Source organism: Armigeres subalbatus, chromosome 2 (genome assembly GCF_024139115.2).
Source record: "Armigeres subalbatus isolate Guangzhou_Male chromosome 2, GZ_Asu_2, whole genome shotgun sequence".
Classification (NCBI taxonomy): Eukaryota; Metazoa; Arthropoda; class Insecta; order Diptera; family Culicidae; genus Armigeres; species Armigeres subalbatus.
In genome coordinates this window covers 167,797,256-167,824,126 of record NC_085140.1, presented here as the reverse complement: position 1 = coordinate 167,824,126, position 26,871 = coordinate 167,797,256, and the positions used below count along the sequence as shown (strand labels likewise).

Sequence of the window (26,871 nt, the reverse complement as noted above, 5' to 3'; positions counted from 1 at the left end):
ATTTATATAAATTGTTGCGTTAATAATTTCAAATTATTTTTTAATTATTTCTTTGCATTACTGGTCAAAAGTACTTTTTTCCATCAACTTTTGGCGCTTGATTAAATTGTACTGGCTGACACTACGTTCAGCATCTACCGAGTTTCCAGGAATAGACAGATATTTCACCGCTGTGTTGAAGAGCTGAGGAAAGCGGTCTCGGTTTGCAAACCAAAACGTGAGTAGATCGGCATTTTCCTGTATTTCCGGTGCTACATTGTCTACATTGTACATTGCTGCCGATAGCTCATCCTGTATCATAGACTTGTTGGTTGCACATTCTGAAATTCCATCGAACAGGTCATCAACAGACAAAAACTTCGCAGGCTGCAAATCCAGTAATCGGACCGATCGTAAAAACTTCAAACCCGGTTGGCTCACCATTCGACCAATTTCGGACTTTGCATTAAATTAATTTTCGAGACATTAAAAAATGCGTAGTTTGTCGAGTTGGTATTGACTAGGTCAAGAAATCACTGAGGCAATAGAATGGAATATAATTATTGACGGGAAAGGTTAATTTCGCGGTTTTTCGCGAAAATGTTTAAATTTCGCGGATTTCGCGGCTTCCGCGAAATCGCGAATTTCCACCACCCCTACTAATAATGTATGTTATGAAATATGTCAACTTTGTTCTAAATTATTGGCCCTCGTATTCCGGTTGGAATGATCGGCTGGGTCCTGTGTGGTATGAATTGTTAGTTTATTATTCTCTTTTGGAAGTGTGTAGCAAGTGTGATATCTAATGATGTATTATCCACTTTATCGACTATACGCACCACGTGAGTCGATATACGCAAGCGCCGCAACTGATTTGAATTTGAAATATGCACAAACAGGCCATGGGCAACAACGTGACGGAAGCCTCAGTTTTTCAATCGATTACACACGGACCACAGGTAAGTCACATTTCTTCCTCCATAAACTTCTAGCAGTTCGGCTGGTCCGATTCCAATTGGTTCGGAAACGCACAGGTCCATAGTTTTGTTTGACATGATTTGCTTCAGCTATTCAAACGAAGAACATGTTGATAATTTTAAATTATTGCCAACGTTTCGATCCGGGGGATTGGATCTTCTTCAGGGCTCGAGATTAATCAACCTGCCAACCTTTTCCAACACTAGTACAAAGAATATGTGTTCCAAAGGGTAATTATTTGAATTTTTCATAGTTACTGAAATCCTACCATATATGGCAAGACAAACAAGTTTCTGAGATTGGTGAGTACCTGCAATGCACTGCTGGTTAGATGGGCTCAAAAACACCCCTTTCAATTATATTTGTTATCGGGTTCCATTCTGTTTGATGTCCTGATGTGCTGGGCAAAATTTTATCGAAATCGATCAACGTTTGGGCATCGTTAAACTTATTTGAAGTGTATAAACAAATATATGGAGAAATATCAGATATCTTCTTTTTGAAACTAACTAACTCGTCAAGTCGAGTCAAGTACGAGACACTGAAGACGGCCTTACTGTTGAGGTCGAAATACTTATCTGTCAAGATACAATTAAGTGGTGGAATTCAATGGGATTGTACAAACTCGTCTTATGACAAGTGAAGACATTCCACTAAAAAGCTCAAAATAATTTTCTTAACTAACTAACGTTAATTACAATTAAGAACTAGGAAACCCACTAAGATCAAAATTTGTTGCACTGAAAACTTCAAGAAATTTAGGGTTTATCCGAAGAAGTTATTGGCATTTAACAGAAGTCATTTTAGTCAGACCAAACTTCAAAAAATACCATTAACTTCGCAGGATAAACTTTAACCCTCTTGCCAGTTTCAGCATTCAGGTGGATATCGAATTTTATGGAGTGGGTTTCATAGTTTTTAATCGTAAACAGGGTTACGTATGGCAATGACATCGTATGGCACAGGCTCAAAAACCAAAGTTAGATACATTATTTTGCCAAAACTTCTTCGTAGTCGTGTGCGCTAACTCGAGAAATTAAGATGCGGCCAGTTGAAATTGAATTTCAAGATATAATCGCGCCTTTAGATAGGTGTGCTGAAGTGCAATAGCCTGCCGGGAATACCTGCCGAATGCCCAATATCTAATGCTAGTTAGCTTTAAAATACAGATTTCCGATATTTCTTCATATATTCCATAAGAAGAGCATCAAAAAGAATGTGCGGCTCATCAAAAAATTTGATACATTTTTGTTCATACTAGCTTGAGTCATCCTACTTCCGGATACGGATTAATCAGAAACATTTATTCACATTTTATGAAACTTTGCAAGATATGTCCCAACAGTTAACAGTCAGTTATCGATCTACAACGCATTCAGAAAAAGTAACATCATTAACTCCAACTGTTAAAGCACCGTCGAAAAACACGATCAGCTGAAATGGAAACATTCAACATAAAAACAAACCTGGCAAACGGGGATACACAAATAAAACAGCAATGGTCGATTGATTGTGCCCCGTACCCATCGCCATCGTACCCCCTTGGCCCTTCTTGAAGTACTTCAACCAAATTGATCTTCCTGCCAGTTTCGCGCCACTAGCAAAAATATTGTAAATATACCGACGCGGTATATCGGCTGCTCTGAGTAAGTAGGCATACCATTCGAAAGAAGCAGAGGAAGAGAGAGTTTCAAGATCGCGATCTCGGATAGTTGATTCCTACCATTGAACGGGTCGATTATAAAGTCGTGAGTCATTGGTTACGAGAGCTTCTGAGTAAAGTTGCAATACCAGTTTTTTTGTTTTGAAAGAAATTTCCTCATGATTTCGTATGATATGCGTCATAAACTTACGTTAGCTTGTTGAAATGTGGAATTCATTGTCTACGTGTGACACAGGCCTCTAAAGAGTAATAAATTATTCACACAATTCTCAACTCAGTATCCTACGGATCAGTCTTTTGTGGTGGCATTATTACACCTTTATGCAGAAGGTTCAATGTTCTACATGCTGCAACATAAGCCAAAGATCACCGCACAAGGTGGTCGAATATTAACTTGGCCAACGTAGTTCGAGCGAGAGCGTGACGACGATCCACGTTTCTTCTAGCAACAAATGTGTAAAAATCTTGATTTGGTTTCATACGTGCCTTATGGCGTCTACATTCATCGCAATAAAATGTTGTTTCTTTAGTATCATTCACCCAAGTTGCGTGAGTCTTCGCACCATGGTTGGATACCCGGAGAAAAATGCTCGGAGGTATGCATTTCGTATGGAAGCCATTTTTCGCAACGTTTTGTAACATGTGGAAGGCGTACCGGTTTTTACCACATCAGTTCCTATTTAAGTTTTCTGCATTACCTCGGTAGCAACATTTTCAAAGATAGTTATTCATTATCAACAGTGTAGAAGTTTGTATTACCATCCAGAATTTAATTCATTGACGAAAATGACTTATTTGTGATATTTTTTGCTCGGGTAACCATACATCACATGGGTTCCAAAAATATCAACGATCTACATCTCCGTGGCCTTCGAGGGCGCGGTGCATTGTAGTGTTTCACAGAGCCTTCATAAGGTTGGTTGGCAAGTGTATGTGCTTCGTTTAGCATGAAATCTTTCAATTTACCATTCATTAGCACATGAGTTACGAACGGGGGCTGTCTGGCACGGACATTATAATGCCAAAATATCGGTAAAATGCTTAGAAGTGACAACACTAAAGGTGTTGGATTTGATTGAAATCTGAAATCTGTAAACTCAAGCACTTTTGATATCTGTAATTGATAAAATATATTTGTCTTCACTGTTACACTTTAAGGAGCTAATAACAGAACGTTCTTTCCTTGAATCTTAATATATATCCATTGTGAAGTGATGCTGAAATCAAAGAATCTAATTATGAACAACATTCCATATGCTGTTATATGAATTTAAACAAACTATACTGAAAAAAAAACTTTTGTTTATCAATTGTTAGTAAATCTCGTTTTAATTGAAGTAAATTGGAGTCTCAGATCATTGTATCATAATTAATATAATATGTGTATCTCGGCTCCGTAGTTGGCAATCAAATTTATCTCCGATATCGTATATGACTAATTAGCTTTTGATTTGTTTGATAACGTGAGAAGAAACGTTATCAAGGCATATTTCTGGATCTTGGTTTAATTTGTACAGCCGAAACGTTTATCTGTTTCGAGTAAAAGCCAATTTGAAACAATATTGGCACACTCTTCAGTTAAAGTCAAATCATCAACCTTGTCCCAATTCCTAATGCGAAATGTAATTCTCTTGAAGTGTCTACGTTGTAGAAACTTCACATGGTTTTTACAACTGTGAAAAGTGGTAGCATTTATCAATTAATTTTTTGTTCGCGTGCCTAACAACTCCGTTGATAAGCCCGGATATTATTCGTGTTCCATGTTCCGCAGGACGATGCTATTAATATTATATGAACGTGTGTTTTCGTTTTCTATGTATCTCTGTAGTGCAATCAAGAAAGGTAAACCTTCTCGTTATAAAAAGTACGTGAGATGACACACCAACACAATAATCATCAGTGCCTATCAAAATCACGTTTGAACCTCGAAGGACACTGGTGATATCAAAACTAGCATTCTTGCAGGCTTGTTTTACAACATTTGTCATGTGATGTGGTTTTCTAAACGGCGATAGTTAATTCATGTTTTGTTTTGAATATATTTTAAAACGCATAAAACATGTGTAATCTTTGTTCAAATGAAGCAACACAATGGCTTATGATCCATGAATCGTGGTATGATCCATGGAGTGGGATGATCCATGAATCGAACATAATTTAATATTTTTCATTGAAATGTTCATTGACAAACAATTTTGCATACATTTCCTCATTGGTTTTCTAAAGTGTTTCTTCATCAATGAAAAGTTATTCATTCTACTAACAAGTTTCTCAACACAGCGCGCGGTGACGATGGCAATCACACCTGATGCAATTGGCTTTGTTCCTTCGCGGATCGCTGCTCAAGCTGCTCGAGATACGTTTATTCTCCTCTCTGAAGGTCGATAATCAGCCGGCCATGTAAGCGCGACCACAAGAAGGTATAGGCAAGTACGTGAAAGAAGGCAGTGGAAGCTGACTAAGAAATAGGAAAAAAATAAAAAAATAAAACAACACCTTTGAACAGACAGGTAAAGAGCAGCGGCCAATGCAATGTGGGAAGCAAAAGTTGAAAAACCGGAGCTTCAACGGAAAGAAAATGAGCCACAACTAACGAGAGAGGGATCTTTTGTTGGGTTGTCTGCAAGGAGCATTACATGACGAGAAATAAGCGAACCGGAACACGAGGCACTACACAGAAGTCGGATGGATCTTATTAATTTAGTTTATATTTTCGGGTAATCAATACTGGTGGTGTAATAGATGTTATTTAATAAAACAAAACAATAAATAAGCTGTTTGTGGTGTTATGTTATGTTATGTTATGTGAAGAGGAAGTATAATAACAATTTAGCGAAATGATGACACATAAAAATCCATTTAAAAACATGTTAAGAAGCTTTTGCGAGTTGGAAGCTAGGCATAACGGACGTTAGGCATAAACTACCCCAAAGAACAGCTCATGGCATAAAGAAAGCAACATTATGGCTAAATTCCATTCTACCTAACGTACATTATGCCTAACTTCCGTTATGCCTAGCGTCCATAATGCCTAACGTCGTGAACCCGTTTCATGCTCGCTCACGTAGCTTTACATAATTAAGTCAGATTCGAGCTTTTTTTTCTCTAGAATTAGGATGAATTATTGAAAATTCTCCTGAATCCGGGCATAGGACTTTGGGAACAATACACGGCAGATAATGCTGCGCCAGTTATCGCATACAGACAAGTCACCCTTTCTGGGCACCTTCACTAAAATACCCTACATCCAATTGACGGGGAAAATTGCGGTGGTCCAGATTTTACCAAATAAGTGATGCAACAAGTTCAGAGGATGTTGAGCATCTCGGCTGATATGCGATCGACCCCAGTTTGGACCTCTAGTAGTCTTCGGTATTAGCGCGTGTTATACTCCATACCCTAGACAGATCATACAAAAGTGCTGGTGGTTTGGCTACCAGCTGAAAAAGCCTTTTAAAAGTGCTCGAGCCAGCGTTTCAGCTGGTCAGTTAGGTCGGTCATTACTCAGTAGCTGACTGAATCACATCTTTCACAGGCACTTTTGCATTCATCTGCCCCGCTGAGATATTGTAGAGGTGAATGTTCCCGGTTGCTCCGGAGAGCCGGCGAAAAAGTCCTTTCACGCTCACTTGTCCAGTCAACATGAGCGCTTCACTTTTTTTTTTTATAAAGAGACGAGTATTGTTGACGTGTTAAAACTCTGGCTCTTCTGGAGTGAATAGAAGCCAACGCCGTGATAGAGCGATAAAAATCAGAGGAGCCAAAGTCTTAGCCGTCAACGATACGCGGCTCTAGAGAAGGAAGTAAAACGCTCATGTCGACGGTACAAGCAAGCGTTGGTGGGCTCTTTGGACGACGAAGGAGCGAGAGCCGCAGCAACCGGGGACTTTCGCCTCCTCTACAATATCTCACGACGCTTAAGCGGGGTGAAGATGAATGCAACGATGCCTGTGAAAGACGCGAATGATCAGTTATTGACCGACTCAACTGACCAGCTGAAACGCTGGTTCCGGCTTTCTCTCCTTCGGCGAAAAAGTCCTTTCACGCTCGCTTGTCCAGTCAACATGAGTTTTTTCTAAAGAGCCGAGTATCGTTGATGAGTTATAACTTTGGCTCTTCTGGTATTTCGTTCAGGTTCGATATATCGCGGTTTTCGCTTCTCTTCCTTGCTCTGTCTTCCTCCAGGTCTCATCAGTGATCTATTGTTTTCGGATACTTACTTACTTAATTGGGCTACAGCTCTTCGATCAATCTATACCGAATGGAGAATTCTTCTCCACTGGACTCGATCCTAGACCAATCGCTTCCAATCGCCCTGAACATTGAGCGCCCTCAGGTCCTCTTCAACTGCAAAAACCCATCGTGTACGTGGCCTTCCATGAAGCCTGTGGCCTCTTGATGTTCTTCCGGCATACGAACAACGTGACCAGCCCACCGTAGTCTGCCGTGTTGTATAAGTTTTATATTATCCAGCCTTTTTAAAAAAAAAAGGTACAATTCGTGATGCATGCGACTACTGTTTATAGCCGAAAATTGTCCGCAGCACCTTACGTTCAAACACTCCGAAAGCTCTCTGATCATTCTCCTTTAACGTCCATGTTTCATGGCCGCATAAAGCCACCGGAAGAATCAGAGTAATACAGCGTGAGTTTAGTTTTCGATTGCAGACTACGGGACTTAAGCTGGATACGAAGTCCATAATAAGCCCTATTTGCAGCTGCAATACGCCTTTTCACCTCGCGGGTAACATCATTATCGCCCGTCACTAATGTTCCAAGATACACAAATTCTTCTACCACTCCCATTTTTTTACCATCCAGAACCATTTCGCTACCACCACCAATGAACCCACGTTGATTGTCAGCGATCATGTACTTCGTTTTGCTGATTTTGATCGTTAGTCCAATCCTCGCTGTATCTCTCTTAAAAGGCACAAAAGCCTCTTCCACGGCACGGCGATCGATCCCGATAATATCGGTATAGTCCGCAAATCCCAAGAGCACATGCGATCCTGTGATAATAGTATCGCTTCTTTGCACACCAGCTCTCCGTATCGCTCCCTCGAGCGCTATATTGAACAGTAGATTCGAGAGTGCATCATCCTACTTTTATCCATCTGAGGTATCAGATGACGTCGATATTTCATCCGCAACCCTTACACTTGATTTCGATCCGTCCAACGTTATAGGAATGAGCCGTATAAGTTTCGCCGGAAAACCATGCTCAAGCATAATTTGCCATAATTCATTCCGTTTCCCTGAATCGTACGCCGCCTTGAAATCAATAAACAGATGATGTGTCTACAAGTTGTACTCCCGGAATTTATCAAGGATTTGTCTCAGGGTAAACATTTGATCCGTCGTTGATCGGCTCTCACGAAAACCTGCTTGGTATTCGCAGACGAAGGACTCTTCAAGCGGTCTCAATCTGTTAAACAGAATACGGGACATAATTGTACGCCGAATTAAGGAGGGTTATTCCTCAGTAATTGGCGCACTCCAGTCTGCGCCCTTTCTTAAAGAGATTTTCGACACAATATGGTGCAGAACTTCATAAAGCTGCTCACTCACATGTTTGAGAAGTTCAGCCGGGTGCTGGTCCTTCCCCGCAGCCTTATTGTTCTTCAGCTCTTTAACAACTTTTTTAACCTCATCTAGTGAAGGCAACTCCACAGCTTTGTTCTGTTCGCCGATGCACCGTCACTTCCACTATTCAACAATGTCTCGAAGTGTTGCTCACACCTGGCAGCCATTTCGGTTGAATCTGTCAGCAAATGATGATCAAGGAGGTGATGATCAAACGTGGTATCGGCACTACGTTTATTCCGTACATCAAGCAAACGTCGATTCCATTTTCGGTTGACGCCAAAGTGTTCGGTTGACATTAGATTAGGCGAATGTCTCTCCACATCTCGATATTGAAGGGACCACCGAGATAAGGAGAGATCGAGAAATGAAAGGAACACTGAATTGGATACTAGATCGAAAAAAGCTCGTTCCTATGAAAAACGACAGCAAAACAAATGTCATTCCTTGTTATTGTCCCGAGGTGGTATAGTAGGCTACGTGTCCTAAATATGGCAACAATTGTTTTATATAAAATAATTATAATTAATTCCGCATGAAATCGTCGCAAGTGCAAAGGTATATTCGGCTTGCAGTGGGCGAGTGATTGGATGATCATCTCCTCCTTCTTTCCTACATTGATTTGCATTCTGACGTGGCAAGCGCCAGTGCGATCTAATAAATGGGATCACCAGTACTTGAACATTGAAAATGAGAGCTATGCCCAAGCAAATATCTGTTCCTTCCTCGGTTCGTTCTCTGGCCAAGAATAGCTGATCTGGTTAAAATGACAGAAAATTGGTGAATGTGAAAAAGTGAATGTCAACGAAAACTTAATGGTTCAGAAAACTTTTCGTCACAATTGCCTCTGTAGCCATTTATGGCCGTCGGTAATTTTCTTGCAAAAGAAATATTATTGTTTCATTGCTATTAGCGATTGGAAAGGAAATTGACAATAAATTGGATCTTTCCAGAACAAGAGAAATTTTCTTAAAATTTTCGTAATGCTGTTGGTTAGAAAAAGAAGCCTCTAAGAAAATGACACGCGCGTAAGAAAACAGCATGCTAGTATTACACAAAGTTATACTATTAGCCTCTATCTATTAGTGTATTAGTATTAGATTGACCTAATCCAAAAATAATGTCTATGCATAATCTAATTATGAGTAACCATAACGTCTACCAAAGGGGTGAGACTTTGGTTTGTTTCAGCAGCAAATTCTCAAAGATGCAGACTATTATTTGGATTCTGTTAATGATGGGAATGGCGTATTATCAATTAATAATTTAGTGTTTGTCGTCGGCGGCAACAACACGCAAGTTAAACTGCCCCCCTTGACTCTTGTTTGGTTGCAGTTAGCGATTGGAAAAATATTTGCCTATTACAAAATAAATCGGTACTATTAATGATAAGGGTAACCGGCTTCGCCATGGCTCCTAATTTGATCACTTTTGCGGATAACTTAGAAAGCAAAGCGATTATCGAGTGTTTTATTAGCTCCAATAGGAGATATATCCCTTAGGCTTCTAAAAGCTGCTGAATCCAATCGATTATTTTTGAAGAAATATTTATTTTTCTGGCATGGCCAAATTTAGCACTAAAGTAGTCAAAACTGGTATTTTATCCTACCATTTTGTACAAAAAAGAGTATTTCGAGGGCTATAGAACAGTTAAGGATAAATGCTGGGTAATGCATACCTGAAGGAATAAAATAGGCCCCATTTCATGGCCCTTAGCCTGTTACCCAGAAACTCCTATCCCTACCTCCCCGTGGAGATGACCGGGATACGAGGAACCTTAGGGATGGTTGGTTAACCAACCCCGGTGGGAGCTATGGTATGCTGACAGGGAAAGGGGAAGTTTGCTCCTTTCCGGACGTGTAAATCTTATCGAGCGTCTGTTCCCCATGTTTGTCCGAATGTTCTAGATGTAAGGCCCGAACATTGACTTGGATCAGCTTGTCGTAGCAAGAATTCGGGCGCGACTATCCAGCGTTACGAATTCACGAAACAACAGAACGATGCGTTTCAATATACAATCCAGGAGTCGAATGCTAGTGGCTCGTACCCATTGCGATCGAGAGTGGTACAGTGTAGCAAGGGCAAAGGAGAAACATATCCTCCGCAGAAAAAAAGGCTGCACGAAGAGAGTGTGATAGCTGAAACGCAGGTGTACATGGATAGAAAAGATTTGCGGAGGTTTTATGCAACTGTCAATGACGCGCGGCATAAGACTGCGCCAGTGTTCGCCATGTGCTAAACGACCGAGAGGGAAATTGGCTGACAGACAAGACTATGGTGACAGCCAGGTGGAAGGAGCACTTCGAAGATTTGTTGAGTATTCTGATTCCAGACGAAGTGTCAACTAGAACGTTAATGAATAATAAAATAATTTGGATAAATTTAATTTGAAAAAAAATTATAATATTCGGATAAATTTGAGGATTTTCAAAACATTATTTAACAAAACCGAGGAGTTTATTTTTTTATTTTTTTCATTTTATTATTTATTTTTTTATTATCCACCCCCCCCCCCCTTGACCTTTCGGAGACCAGTAGGACAAAATGTTAATAAAATATTTGTAACGGCCTTATATGAAAGTTCTATTATTGCGCTGCCCGATGGAAACAATTGACAATTGACAACCGAAGTGAAAAATGTCCTTAAGTGTTCGTAGTATGAATCAAAACGGTATATTGCCGAAATTTTGTATCGAACGCAAAAATCGCATATTTTTGCTGACTTCCAATGTGCTCGTCTTCTACTAGTTGTAATATTTGACAATTGCATTTGACTAATCAATATATTTTGCTTCGAATCCAGTCAAACCGATCTACGATCGATTCACCTAATCGTTTTATTCGGCCCAGTCGGTGAATTAAATCACGCACATCAAACCATGTAAAAACAAACTTTGTACACCGGAGACGAGCCAGCCTCGGGCTGCAAGTCTCCTAAATAAAGACAAAAAAAAAACTTTGTACATAAAAGAAAATGATAATCACTGGTGACATCTGTTGTTTAGTCTGGCTAAAATGATGCGAATACCATAGTCAACTATTATAAAAATAATTAAAACAATCCGTAGTTGTCCTATATTAAGCGCATTTAATATGAATTTTATGGTTTGATTCTACTCTTTTTGGGGCACCCGCCACTGTGCGACCCTGCGTGAGGCAGGTGTTAGTCAAGTTCTGAATTGCAAGACTTTGATCAAAATGTTGCGTAAAAATAAAAGTGATTCTTCAAGTTTCTCAGCCCTGTGTTTCAAACGTACCTCTTAGCTGGTAGACAACGCTGCCGACCGGAGTGTTTTCCGGCAGACTGAAGCGAGACATATCTCCGGATCCGGGTATGAAGTGTGGCGTCCGATTAATTATTTGACATTCAACCGGTATGACTAGAATTAGCAAAGCGGCTGCACTGGCGAAAACCAGTCGTTGAATCAGCATCCTTCCTCTTCGATGGTGGGCTTCCTTTGGCCTCACCATTTCGACTCGTATGGCTCAATGAGAGTCAGTACACTTGTATTTTATTTATCCAGCTTATATCACTCGAGGAACTGCAGAAAGAAGTAGTTTTCTGCAAGGTCATCTACCACTTGGAACAACTACGATATATTAACGATGCAAATTCAACAAGCAACTATGCCCTCGTTAACTACTCCACAAGTTATTCGAAACTCATTTGCTGGATAATTTTTGCACCCGGTCATACTTGGATCAGATTCTCCGCAGGCACTTACAGCTCACATATATTCGTACCAACTCTTGGACACCACGAAGCCCGATTACGTTGCACAATCTTCTTTTTGCTCTCCGCCTTTCGCGGTTACTTATTGAACACACGGACGTTGATTAACTATTTCTCCTTTCAACCCCGATTCATAGGATATTCTCACTTATTCTAGACACAGCGTTTTGCTATTCACTGCAAATGCTTCATTCAAAATTAGCCAATTTGAATGCAAATTCCTGATCCGGAGCAAATATAGGCCAGCACACAATTTCGAAACACATTCCAGACGACACAATGCAGGAAACGAAAAAAAAATTAACTAAAAAGGCATCTCGATCGTGATGAAAGCCATCAACACGGTTTTCACCTTTCCTTCATCGTCTAAGCTGCGTGGACATGGCCCGGAGATGAAAGATCGGGTTTCTTCTGCTTCCTTTTCACCTTTCTATTCTCTGGGTCGCCGCTGCTGCAGCAGCACAGCATTCAATCCTCGGTGGGCAAGGGCCCAGTCACCACAACCTGTTTTCGGTACCAATATACGGACCCGGCGACCGTTCGATGCACGTCTTACCGCGAGAAAGATAACTCGAAGATTGAATCCACCGAAGTTGAACGGTTGGGTTCGTGGTCCGCGTGACTGCAGGTGAGCGAGTCAGTTTACAGTATTGCCACGAAAGTTGCGATAGGCTTATGAACATGTTTCTATCAGAAACACGTGTCTACAGGTTTTGAATGGTTAGCGTAGATGCATCAATAATAGAATATACTGGTATTTAAATTGATGGTTTACATACATTCGATGTAAAATCCTACAAATTAAACATCTCTTCACATAATACATCTTTGTTTGTACACTCTTTGCCTTCCCATTAGCACAAACCTCGAGAAATTACTGTACATCGATGGAGTTACGTGCCGAGAGAAAGAATTGAACTTCTTGGAGCAGCGAGCAACGTTTGGCCCATGTATTGTTTTGTTTTGGTTTTAAAACGTGCTTTCTTGCGCGCGGGTTTGTCGCCGATTAGCCGTAGAAGTCACTTGATGGTATCTGTGAGTAGCTTCGGAAGGAAACTCACTCTCTTCTATGCATGAGACTACATGATGGTCAACCTCGGCTCTTGTTGATGGTTTGGAGAAATATAGGGTAAGACGGTATAATATGCCCCCCCTAAGGCAACTCCTTGATAACTTTTTACTTTTAAACGCAATTTAGGCAAACTTTGTGTTATTTGGTAGTCCAGGAAGTCGCAAATGCATTGCCCGTGACTAGTCATATAAAAATATTACAGATAACACGTGATAAAGCTTTTTTGAAAAGTCGTGAAAAAATGAATTTCAAATAGTGCCTGGGCAATACGCCCCACCTTAACCAAAGACGTTTCATAGCCCTTCATTAGTGTTTTATCAATCCCATAATAAAAAGGCTACAAATCCTTATGCGCTTGACATTAAAAAACCAACATAGGTCCATTTAAGCAGGTGTGAGTTACATTTCAATATTTTGCATACAATTTGGAAGCAGCTGCTGCAGGCTCGCTGGGCTTGTGTTCAGTTGGTAAGGGCATATCGTCCTGCCTACACTGGGGCGTTTTGGCCAGTGAAACATGTTTTCGAAAATTGTTACATTTTTGTAGATGGAAGCAATTTTATATCATATTAACCACTGAGAAAAGTTATGTTGTTGCCCAACTGAGTGTTTCAGTGCAAGTTTTGCGGACAGTATGCTAGAGTCGCTACAGAATGTTGAGCGAACAAACATGAAAAGTTACATCAAAACTGTGACTTTTTGTATTTTGCTATTATTTTCATTGTGTAATACAAAAATACTTTCACATTCACATAGTATGATGGGTTTACAAATACTTATAGGTACCAACTGATTTTGACCCTTAATTAGTTATAGTTTTCTAAAAATCAAAGGGGGGCGTTTTGGCCAGGTGGGGCGCATTATACCGTCTTACCCTATAGCTTTGTAAACGTTTTAGATCACGTGAGTAGCCCTTTGAGTGTAGTCGGTAAAAAATGTGCAGTTTTATGCTGATCGCTTTTAACTGTAGGGTAACGCAAATGTATCCGTCCAGGATTTAATTTCCATCATTGAATCAGAAACACACTGATGACATTATTCATTGATAACAACATAATTTATGACCGCATATTTACGAAGGTGTAATAGCAAAATGGTGATGCTTTTATAAATGTTTATGAGTTTTTTTTTTTGCGGCTTTTCAGAGCTTAAAGGTGAGATACGCTGCTATAAAACAGATTATACTGAAGGGCCTTATTTAAAAAAAAATGGATGGGATATCATTGATCATTAACTGACTTATAGCTAAATAAAAGTAAGTAATAATGATCACCATGTACTAACCATTAACAATTCAAAATCAATAAGTAATTCGCTGGTTTCGTTTATTGAGATCAAGGATCTCTGGAATTTTGGAGAAAAAATCGTTTCAGATGATTTAATACGAAATTTCATGGAGTTGGCGGAATTTGAGCATGGCGAAATCTGATTTATTGATTTCGTTTCGTATCGTTAAAATCAGCTTTCTATTATAGCTACGGATCAGCTATGGTAATTTTGACACATGTTGTATACATATTTGGATTTTATAGGATCATTCTAGTAACCTTGGAGTCGTACTCACAATTGGTCGGGGTTCAGCCAAACTGCAGCAAGCGGCTTTTTGGGGGAAAAGTGCAACACCCTGCTTCAACCCGTCTAAGGTCACAAATTAAGTTGACACTTCGTCTTCAACCCGAATACTTGATTTCGAGCCATCCAGCGTTGCACGTATCAGTCTAATCAGTTTCGCCGGAAAACCATGTTCGGACATTATCTGCCACAGCTCATTTCTTTTCACTGAATCGTACGCTGCTTTGAGATCAATGCAAGTTGTACTCCCGAAATTTAGCAAGGATCATCCGCAGGCTAAAAATCTGATCCGTCGTTGATCGACCCTCACGAAAACCTGCCTGATATTCGCCGACGAAGAACTCCTCAAGCGTTCTCAGCATGTTAAACAGGATACGCAACAGGATTTTTAACGCCGAGTTCAGAAGGGTGATCCCTCTGTAATTGGCACACTCTAGTCTGGGCCCATTCTTATAGATTGGGCATATGAGGATTGATTGATGGAGCTGCTCACTTCCGTGTTTGAATTAAAGGGACTAATTTGTTTGTTAATTAATGATTAGTAAATTATCAATTTTCATTTGTAAATAATATTTTCCACAAGTTATTTACAGTTGCAATTAACGGCGTGGAAGTCGAATTAGTGTCAAATGATATTCCATGACATTTTTATAATTTCGTTTTCATGCCTCACACTTTGTATTTAGATCAATGATCTGTTCGACAAAGTTCTAGAATCCTTTAAGCACTGGTGCGGAGCTTGAGGCACAGAAGAAAAAAAAATAATGTGAGCCAAAGAAAGTTGATCGCAAACTTATAAAAAAGATAATAAGATAGCAACAAAATAATCAAATTTATTTTTTTTTAAATTTATTTGGGCTAACCTAAATAAAAAATTCGTATGTGAAATTGACAATGAACTCAACTTGTTGGTTTGAAAGTATTACTAGTTAATACTAATGTAAAAAGCTCTTCGACATTTTATGCAGTGATACACACTTAAATTATTTTGTAGACCTCGGCAAAAATTTTGCCGAGATTCCAACAGCCGAGATCTTGGTAATATTTTTTACTGAAATTCGGTAATTCCTTTACCGAAATTTCGTCAACATTTTGCCGACTGACTCGATAAGGCACATGACTCGGTAAAGTTTACCGAAATCTCGGTAAAAATGCCACCTATAGGGGGCGGGCGGAGTGCACTCACAAAAAAAACTCCGCATTATGAGTTCACACATGGATTTTTGCAATGGGGGTAGCGAAATGAATTCCATAGTTTCGACACATATATTCCATGCGCCCACATGCATTGCATGAGTGTTCACACATACTATCCATGTGGGTCATAGTATCCATGTGTGAATTTATATGCAATTAAGTATGTGCCGACTCATGATATGCATATTTCAAAATACATGGATTTTTGCCATAAAGTATGTGTCGATTTTCCGGAGTGTGGAACGCCACGTCTGTTATAAAAATTGTATGCCAGACGTGACGTCATATTCGGTCGCCTTCGGCCATCTTCGGCAACACAGCTGAGAGGTTCTCTCTCAAAAGAGCAAATTTTCGTTAAACAAATACTACTTGAGGCGAGGGTTTGGCCGACATCTGTAGTAAAGCACATCGGCACCGTCCTACCTAGTGCAGCAGTTGCGGTGCTTCCAATGGCGGGTCGAATATCTCTCCAGCCATCTTCAAGAGACGCTGCGCCTAGCTGCTCTTTCGTTGGGAGTGCAACTTCCAGCTGCTGCGCGTAGTCTTGGGCTAGTCTTCCGTCTTGTAGCCGCCCAATGTTTAGCCGCGGCGGACGACTCCGACGTGTGTTGTACATCGTCGAGAGTTTTGAGCGTAGACATACTGAAACGAGGTAGTGGTCGGATTTAATATTCGCACTGCGGTAAGTGCGTACGTTCGTGATGTCGGAGAAGAATTTACCGTCGATTAGAACGTGGTCGATTTGGTCTTCAGTTGCTTGATTAAGTGATATCCTTGTGGCCTTGTGGATATTTTTGCGGGGGAAGAAAGTGCTTCGGACTACCATTCCGCGGGAGGCTGCAAAGTTTATGCATCGTTGGCCATTGTCGTTCGATACGGTATGCAGACTATCCGGTCCGATGACCGGTCTATACATCGATGGGGCATCGATCGTATGTCTGCCCCAGCTGCGCATAGAATGCTTCTTTCTCGTCGTCGGGTCTCCCTTCGTGTGGGCAGTGCTCGTTGATGATGCTATAGTTGAAGAAACGGTCTTTAATCCTCAGCTTGCACATCCTTGCGTTGATTGGCTGCCACCCAATCACGCGTTGGCGCATCTTACCCAGCACTATGAAGCCGGTTCCCAGCTCGTTTGTGGTGCCACAGCTTTGGTAGAAGGTAGCCCCTCGATGCCCGCTTTTCCACACTTTCTGTCCTGTCCAGCAGATTTCCTGCAGCGCTACGACGTCGAAGTTGCGGGGATGTAATTCATCGTAGATTATCCTGTCGCAACCTGCGAAGCCTAGCGACTTGCAGTTCCAAGTTTCAAGCTTCCAATCGTGATCCTTTATTCGTCGCCTTGGTCGTTGCCGATTGTATCGAGTCGTATTATCTTCCATGTCGTTTGTAATAGTTGTTTTTAAAGGCTTTTTGGGCTTGCGCAAACCTCCTGTCTCGTCGGAGGGCCGTCGTGTCGGTGTCAGGTCTGTTTAGCGTCCCACCAAATACCAGGACTTGGGCTTCGCTTATTACATATTTGACATAATCCGTCATCTCAACCAAAACAAATCAAATTGACAAAGTCAGATCTCAGAAATTACTTCGATTGGCAAATAGAGAAAATAGAGTTTTGTATGAAATCAATGTTATTCAATTTTTAGCTAAAGACGGACGACACAATAAAAATTCTAAACTGCGAGCACCATTTTAATGAGAAGATTCCGTTAAACTAGCTTCAACTAATTTTAGTACCAACGTTGAACAATGTTGAATAATTTTTAAGTATTATTAAGCTGTAATTTTAAGCGATATTCCGCAGAATTTACCAAAAAAAGCTAAAATATCATAATTTTCAATATTTTTTACATCAAATTTTGAACATTTTGCAAATGATAGCTTACTCAGCATTACACAAGATGGCCAGTCCTGCGGAGGTTTTTCCTTCATCCAGCGGAGAATCACAATTCACGGCATGCGAATAAAAATAACATCGTTAACTGTGGAACCACGAAGTTCTCTTCTTTTTTTAAGAAGGCTAAAACGTAAATAGTTTTGTAGATGGACAATTATCAATTATCGAAACAAGTCTGCCGCTGCGTTGTCCAAAAGTTTTGGTTTTGTGTTCGCTTGTCTTTACTTTTACCATGTCTTTACACAGACAGAAGGAGTGTAAAGCTTCTTCACCTTCTTTTTCTGTAGGTCATCAATTTGCGCTACTTGATTGCAAGTATGTTCGGCTAAAAAATAATGCAATTGCCGAATTAAGTTGCTTCCAAGTAGCGCAAATTTTATGATCCACTGAATAATTGATCTTTATGTATAATACATTCATTTGAAAAATATATTATAGTAATACATTGATAAATTATCCACGGAAGTAGCAAGCCGTCCATGGATATAATTGTGCTCGCATACAAAACATGAACAGTATTATGATTCTGAGAAGAAGCATGTTGGCACTTGTACGCAAGGTTAAAGTGAACATGCTTCGAATGTCCGCCTTTGGCTATGCAATCCACATTGCTTGGATTTCGATCGTGCACGCTAAACTACAGTACTCAATATTTATTAATAAATTATTTAAAAATAATATAACTAGTTCTAATTTTTTTTATGTCGTTGGGCACGCGTATCTGCTTGCGTATCTGTTAGTTCACATTGTGTCCCGAGAAGGAGAAATTGGCTCAATAATACCTAATTCTGTTATTGATAGCAAAACGTCGTTATGAACTAGCCCTGCATAATAGGTAAACTACCAAAGGAATAACTAATATGCACAATACCTAAGTTATAACATACTCAGTTATTAAATTGAATTTCAATACCAAATGCATAATCAATTAGTATTCGTTTGGTATTGAAATACTAAGCATGTTATGCTTCAAGTACTCTGTATATAAGTTTTTGGTATTATTTTTTATGCAAGGCTAGTTCATACCAATTTCTGTTTCTAGGTCATTGCTCCTGCTCGGGGTTCTTAGTCAAAAAACAATCGAATTAATGCAGATTAGGTACGTATTGGTCTCTTTTTAGCAACACAAAAATAAATCCAGTAGGTACATCATTGGGCCCTCCTTAGCCGTGCGGTAAGACGCGCCCAGTTCGAGTTCGATTACCGGTGCCGGTCTAGACAATTTTCGGATTGAAAATTGTCTCGACTTCCCTGGGCATAAAAGTATCATCGTGTTAGCCTGATGATATACGAATGCAGAAATGGTAACTTGGCTTAGGAACCTCGCAGTGAATAACTGTGGAAGTGCTTAATGAACACTAAGCTGCGAGGCGGTAATGTCCCAGTGGGGATGTAATGCCAATGAAGAAAAAGAAGAAGGTTTATCAGTAAGATCTACTGGGACTATTAGTAAAAACAGCGAAAAGATAGTACAATAACCCGTTAAGCGTGGTTCTGTTTATGATTTTTTTGCTTTTCTCCATTGGCGTAAATAAGGGGGGAGGCTAGGGGGGTTTATCCCATCCTAGAAAAAATAGCTTCCCCCCTAGGATTTGAAAAGTTAGTTAGCAGTGATATCAATTTTCAACATATAGCATAATGAATTACTGAATAAGTATGAAGACAAAAGAGTTATCTCGCATATTCACCCTACCATAATGAAATAAGTGGAGGACAAATGAGCTTGTTTCTCATTTCTGAGAAAGATTCCTGTGTGGCAGTGACAGTTTATCAGCATACTTCCGCATGCCCAGCAGCATGATAATCTCTGCAATTCACATCAGCATTCGAGTAGGATTCTCATCAGAATCCGCGAGGAATTCCCATTAGAACTCGAGAAGAATTCTCATTGTATTCTTAAAAAAAAACTTTCAAAATCAAACCTTTGGGAATCTAATAAATTGCTCCAGAATCTTTCGTTCATTTGCTTCGGAATTCTTCCGGGTTCGTTTGAAGATTTGTTTGGAAATTATTCAAAGATTTGCTTCGGAATTTCTTGACGATTAATTCAGAATACTCCAACGATTTTCTTCGGAATACCTGGGATATATAATTTGGAGTCTCTCAACGTTTTGCCTCGGAATCTCTCAATGATTTGCTTCAGAATCCCTCTGACGATTTGCTTTGAAATTCCTCGACGAATTGCTTCGGAATCATTCGACGATTCGCTTCAGAATACATCGACGGTTTGCTTCGGAAATTCTCGAAGATTTAGTTCGGACTCCCTCAACGATTTACTTCGGAATTCCTCGACGAATCGCTTCGGGATCCCTCGACAGATTGCTTCGAAATCCTTCGACGTTTTGCTTCTTCATCCCTGAAACATTCACGTTGGAGTTCTTGGAGGATTTCCGACGGAATCTCTGGAGCATTCCCGTCAGAATTCCTGAAATATTCCCATCGGAATTCCTGGAGGATTCCATTCGGAATCTCTATAAGATTTTCATTGGATTCCCTGAAATATTTCCGTCGGATTTACTGGAACATTTCCATCCGAATTCCTGGAACATTCCCGGTCAAATTCCTAGAATATTCCCGTCGGTATTCCTGGAGGATGGAGGATAGCTAGAAGATTCTCATTAGAAAACCTGGAACATTCCCTTCAGAATCTTTAAAACATTCACGTCGGAATCGCTGGAATATTCCCGTACGAATTCCTGAAACATTCCCATCGGAATCCCTTGAATATTCCCGTTGGCATCCTGGTAGGATTTGGACTCCCTGGAACATTCTTGTTAGAATCCCTGGTGGATTGCCTTCAGAATCCCTGGAGGTTCCCTTCGGTTCCCAAAAAAAATCTCATCTGAATCCCTAGAGGAATTTTGCATTATTGTTTTTTTTTTCATTTGAGATAGATAGATTATTCAAGAAATATGCAACAATATGTGGGATTCTGACGACGATCCATCACATATTGTCCTTTGAGTGAGCGGGACGAAGCCGAGCGCTACTACTACGTGAGTGTACAAGAAAACTGAAAAACTTTAGCCAACATTCCATACAGTAATTCTTAACCGATTTGCAATCGACGGTGGACAAACTCTAGTTAATCACCTTCAAATAAAATCATGATTGATCTTTGCGTTCGGAAGTTATGAAGAAAATGGTGTATAGAATCATTTAAGGTATGTTGATTGATTCGCTATAAAGCCTTTGCAAGAGCCGAAAGGTAGGCAATTACTTTCGGTTGTATCACATTAAGAAGAAACCAAACCCTAAGAACTTGAAATACAACTAAATAAAACTATTTCGGAGGTAAACACGGTGGAAAAAACCCAACTTAATTCACCGAGTGGTGATACTGCCTTTCTCGCATTTAGCCAAGACACCAACCTTATATGGCGCTTATATAGTTCGATTCTATTTTCTTAATAACTTTTAAACGTAATGGTCGATCGTTATCAAATTCAATAGTGATCAACAAGGCTTTGTCCCCTGTCGAATGCAACTTGTTGCGAGAAAATCGATTAAGAATTACTTTATGAAATGTTTTTCGGTTTTCCTGTACACACACACACACACACACACACACACACACACACACACACACACACACACACACACACACACACACACACACACACACACACACACACACACACACACACACACACACACACACACACACACACACACACACACACACACACACACACACACACACACACACACACACACACACACACACACACACACACACACACACACACACACACACACACACACACACACACACACACACACACACACACACACACACACACACACACACACACACACACACACACACACACACACACACACACACACACACACACACACACACACACACACACACACACACACACACACACACACACACACACACACACACACACACACACACACACACACACACACACACACACACACACACACACACACACACACACACACACACACACACACACACACACACACACACACACACACACACACACACACACACACACACACACACACACACACACACACACACACACACACACACACACACACACACACACACACACACACACACACACACACACACACACACACACACACACACACACACACACACACACACACACACACACACACACACACACACACACACACACACACACACACACACACACACACACACACACACACACACACACACACACACACACACACACACACACACACACACACACACACACACACACACACACACACACACACACACACACACACACACACACACACACACACACACACACACACACACACACACACACACACACACACACACACACAGACAGACATTTGTTCAGTTCGACGAGCTGAGTCGATTGGTATATAACATCATGGGTCTCCGAGACTTCTATAAAAAGTTCGATTTTGGAGTGAAATGATAGCCTTTCGGTACAACTTTGTTGTACGAGAAAGGCAAAAACATTACATTACTGTTGTTGACGTTTCAACATCGTAAATATGTGCGCAGAATCAAATGGAATGTTGTGTAATCGTTGTTTTACATGAACATTATCGGAATAATCGTATACAGTTTTCATATGCGATTCAATTCACGTTTATACATGTAACAACGAAGTATTTAAATCGTATAAATGTAGTATGTATCGTAATTTGTAATATCGAAGCTCTTTTCAGCACTACACTTCCTACACTACACTTACATTGTGAATGCCAAACTAGTTCTGCTTTTCAAGAGTTGCTTACTAGCATCGATGGTAGTGTATCCGCCTTTCGATCCAGAGGTCGAATGTTCGAGACAGTGGTTATATATTTTTAATCTTCACTGTTCACTAGATCGTATTAATGCTCACGAAAATTCAAGCAAGTCGTTGTTCAGTACGTATATGGCCTCCACTTTAGTAGGTATATGGCGGTTATGTACATTATATACATAATTCATTGTAGGCATATGGTAACCTTTATCATTTGCAATACGTATCAAAATGTTGACTGGGCAGTCAGGGTTTTCAAATTTTCAATTAGGCAAAATTCCAAAAGTGTTTGATTGTGGTCAATGATATGGGCATTATTGTATGCTTAAGCGCGGTATAAAATTCTATCTTTCAAACCATACCTACCTGATACCTGGTTGGCTAAGCAAAGGCAGATAACTGAAATGATTTCAAACTGATAACACGCTAAGTTATCCTTTTTATCCCTTTGATATTTAGTTATCAATCTTGTGATTAATTGATAACTGAATAATCACAAATTTTATTAAATTTGCCATTTTCTTTAAAATTTCGCGTTGTTCAGATATCATGCTAAGCATTCTATTCTTTCAAACAAACTAACTTATTGGAACAACTTCCCCAAGGGCAAATTTTATGGTGGTCAACTCAATATGTTCAACACGATGTAAAACTCTACCAAATAAAAACTGCGAATCTTTCTTTAATCAGATTCACAATACAGATTAGGATTAAGGTTAATCCAGCTTTTCATTCTCACCATAATGGTGGATGCTATAAAGAGTGTGACAAGAACTGTTTCCAAACACTGAACTGAAATTTTCATCTAGGCAGACGATGATTTTCCCCGTTTGCCACCGATCTGTTGATTTGTTTATTTCTCTTTCAACAAAGAATTTGTGTAAGAGTTCATGTTTTCCTATTTGTTTTATACTATGCTTATTAACTTTACTTTCGTTTCAGGTGTCTGTAACAGTCAAAAAATCAAGCCATTGCTGTTAAATGAATTTATTTTAATTTTAAACACCCAAGCTTTCTATAGCAAGATATTCACTTTCACTCGGGCAACCGAATGAACTTGAATGTACTGTAGTAGGCATACAGGCGTTGTAAAATTATTAGAAAATACTACCTCAGATCACAAAACTCGAGCTTGGGACCAATATATTGAGGACCGCGACGAATATGTGGAGAAAGAACTAAAAATTAAAAACGAGACAGACAATCAGACGAGGGTTTGAGAGCTTGTTGGAGGAATAAGGACAGCCTATGGTAGAAGTAAGAAAGTGATTAACTTCCACCAACGATCTCACGAATATTACTAAATTATCTTGGTCAAATGGACCATTTCAGTCTCCTCTTTTTAATCACTCGTCCACTTCTAGCGATCACTTAAAACCGATCAGTTGTGTTCTTAGCTATCGGAAAGTGTTAATAGAAAACCACGCCACAAAAGACAGTTGACATTGAAGGTTAAGTTCTCCCCAGTTGGTGTAATAAAACCAAAGAGTTTTATTTTAATAATAAATCTGACCAAACGAATAGTTTTGTGATATCAGTCAGATTCCTCATCAAATGTTCTATACACGATTACCAGAACCTATAAGAAGAATTTATCTGAGAACAAAGAAGTAACAAGAAAGCCACACCACGTGGCTTTCTTTGCTTGGATCTCAATCCACAGGGATCAAGATCTCCCTTACCGGACACGTGCTTCCGATTCGACCGGATCGACTACTGAAAATCGGGCTTCGTGTTTCTTGCCGCGGGGCGAAGAATTTCGTTTCAACCAGAACCGCAGAGCCCACCAGCGAGCGAAAACCTGTGACCGTTACGAAAAACCTCACTAGGTCGTGGGAATCCGATATCTTCGGACACGGTGGTGCTTTTCGACCCCTACGGTAACCCCCACTACACGAAAGCGACGCGTCGTGGTCGCAACGAACGGTTCAGACCCTACTTTCATCGTCTTCCGTATCAGGGCTCAAGCGAAGCGAGAAGATCTTCCACTACGATCACATCAGTTTGTCGGATTGAGACACGAACGTCTCGAGGTGCAGGTGCACCGATATCGAACGCGCTCAGCGGAGCTATTTTGTATGAATCTGCAGATCGAGTGGTGCTAAATCCGCTCGCACTAGGAGACCAGCATCGTCAAAGGATCAACAACGGCCGCAACGTCATTAGGTACCTTAGTATAAGCCACAGTCACACCCATAGGTAGATAGGTTAGGGAGGAATTCGTTGTATGGGTACGAAAAGCCCCAATAAAATCATGAAAGTTCAACCTATTACTCTCAGTGAAAGCTAGTTGTGTTATGAGTATCTATCTTGAGGAAAATGATTTTCAATTTCCAGTCCGTCGCGATTATTGAGAGAGTCTTCGTCGGTTCAGAGATCAGTTGGTCTGAGTAAAACGAGTACGCTTGTTACAGTGGGTTGAATTTGGGAATCTGATAGGCTTGAGAACCTGCCCTGAGTGTCTCTCTCGGGTTAACCGGGCTCGTAAAAACAGTGCTGACATCCTTGTTAATCGCAAGGTTGGCGCATAAGTCAGTGCCGGAAAAAAGGCTCTATTTGGAAACCCCCTCGTTTACATGTCGTTGAATAATGAAATATGAAAACCATGCGTTGTAGTTGAATTAGTACTTAACATGGCCTTGCAACTCCCGGAACATATGATCCAAGGGTGCCAAGAGACGACGCCGTACAATCACTCGATTCAAGTTCGAACCCAGTAAATGTCAACATTTTTTTCAATGCGTAACGAAGTCGGCAAAGAAGATTTAACTATTTTGGTCGATAAAACAGTGATGGATGATAACTGAATGTTAACAAAATTAGTTATTTGAGTAAATAACATGTATAACAAAATGTGTTATAAACTTGGTATCAGTGATAACTTAATTTATTTTCATTCAGTTATTCAAGGAACAAAATTCTGGTATCATTTTTGTTATGTTGGCTGTTAATTCAGCCAACCTAACAAAAATTCAGTTCAGTTATCAATATGTTCGATAACCGGATAATAGAATTTGTTATCAATTAGTTATTCATTTTTGCTCGGGACAGCGTCGATACACCTATGCCTGGCGTATTGTAGAGCTCCATAATCGTCGGTCTTGGGCGATGTTCCTCCAGTTTCCCCGAACGTTCAGGGTCCCCAGGTCCGGTTCCACCGCGTGCAGCCAGCGTGTTCGTGACTTTCCACGAAGTCGCCGGCCCCTACCTGGTTCTCTGTTGGATATTGTTTTCGCTATTCTTTCTTCCGACATTCGCACTAAGTGACCAGCCCACTGAAGTCTGCCGTATTTTATACGTTTCACAATATTTTATTCTTTGTATACTTGATACAGCTCATGATTTATGCTTCGGCGCCACACACTATTTTCTTATTTCCCTCCGAGTATTGCACATAGCACTTTTTGCTCGAAAACTCCGAAAGCTCTCCTGTCCGCCTCTTTTAATGTCCATGCTGGTAGAATCAGAGTTTTGTATAGAGCAAATTTCGTTTCCGTCTGCATCTTGCGGGACCTGAGCTGGTTACGTAATCCGTAAAAGGCCCTATTCGCGGGAAACGTCATTGTCACATGTCTCAAGCGTTCCAAGGTAAACAAATTCTTCAACAACTTCAAACACATCCCCATCAAGCACTACCTCTGCCCCAACACTACTAGGCAGTAGCGTAGCCAGAAAATTGGTCTGGGGGGGGGGTTCTGAACATTTTTTAATTTCGAGAAGGTTCGGAAAAAATTTTTCTTCTAAAAATTTTGTCTGCTACTAAGTCTTCCCCTATCTCTACCTGCCACCATGTACTTTGTCTTGGTAGAGTTAATGGGCCTATTCTCGCCGTCTCCCTCTTTAGTAGGACAAAAGCCTCCACTACTGCTCTGCGATCGATTCCAATAAGGTCGATGTCGTCCGCAAAGCCCAGGAGCATATTCGACCGTGTGATGATAGTGCCGTTCCTCTGAACGCCAGATCTCCTAATAGCGCCTTCGAGTGCAATGTTGAACAATAAATTCTAAAGTGCATGCATCACCCTGCTTCAATCCGTCTAAGGTCACAAACGAGGTTGACACTTCGTCTGCAATCCGAATACTTGATTTCGAGCCATCCAGCGTTGCACGTATCCGTTGAATCAGTTTTGCCAGAAAACCATATTCGGACATTATCTGCCACAGCTCATTTCTCTTCACTGAATCGTACGGTGCTTTGAAATCAATGAACAGATGGTTAGTCATCAAGTTGTACTCCCGGAATTTATCAAGGATCATCTGCAGGCTAATAATCTAATCCGTCGTTGATCGACCCTCACGAAAACCTGCCTGGTATTCGCCGACGAAGGACTCCTCAAGCGGTCTCAGTCTATTAAACAGGATACGCGACAGGATTTTGTACGCCGGGTTCAGAAGGGTGATCCCTCTGT

General features: G+C 40.4%; 1 protein-coding gene across 1 annotated transcript in view; it reads right to left on the bottom strand.

Annotated features, from left to right (window-relative positions):
• LOC134211142 (protocadherin Fat 4) overlaps window positions 1–12,509 on the bottom strand; it is a 71,732-nt gene extending 59,223 nt beyond the window's left edge. Inside the window, exon 1 of the mRNA XM_062687782.1 lies at window positions 11,463–12,509. Coding sequence (XP_062543766.1) covers window positions 11,463–11,676 — 214 coding nt within the window. The 5' untranslated portion in view covers window positions 11,677–12,509. The remainder of the gene's footprint in view (window positions 1–11,462) is intronic.
• Between the last annotated feature and the right edge of the window lie 14,362 nt (window positions 12,510–26,871).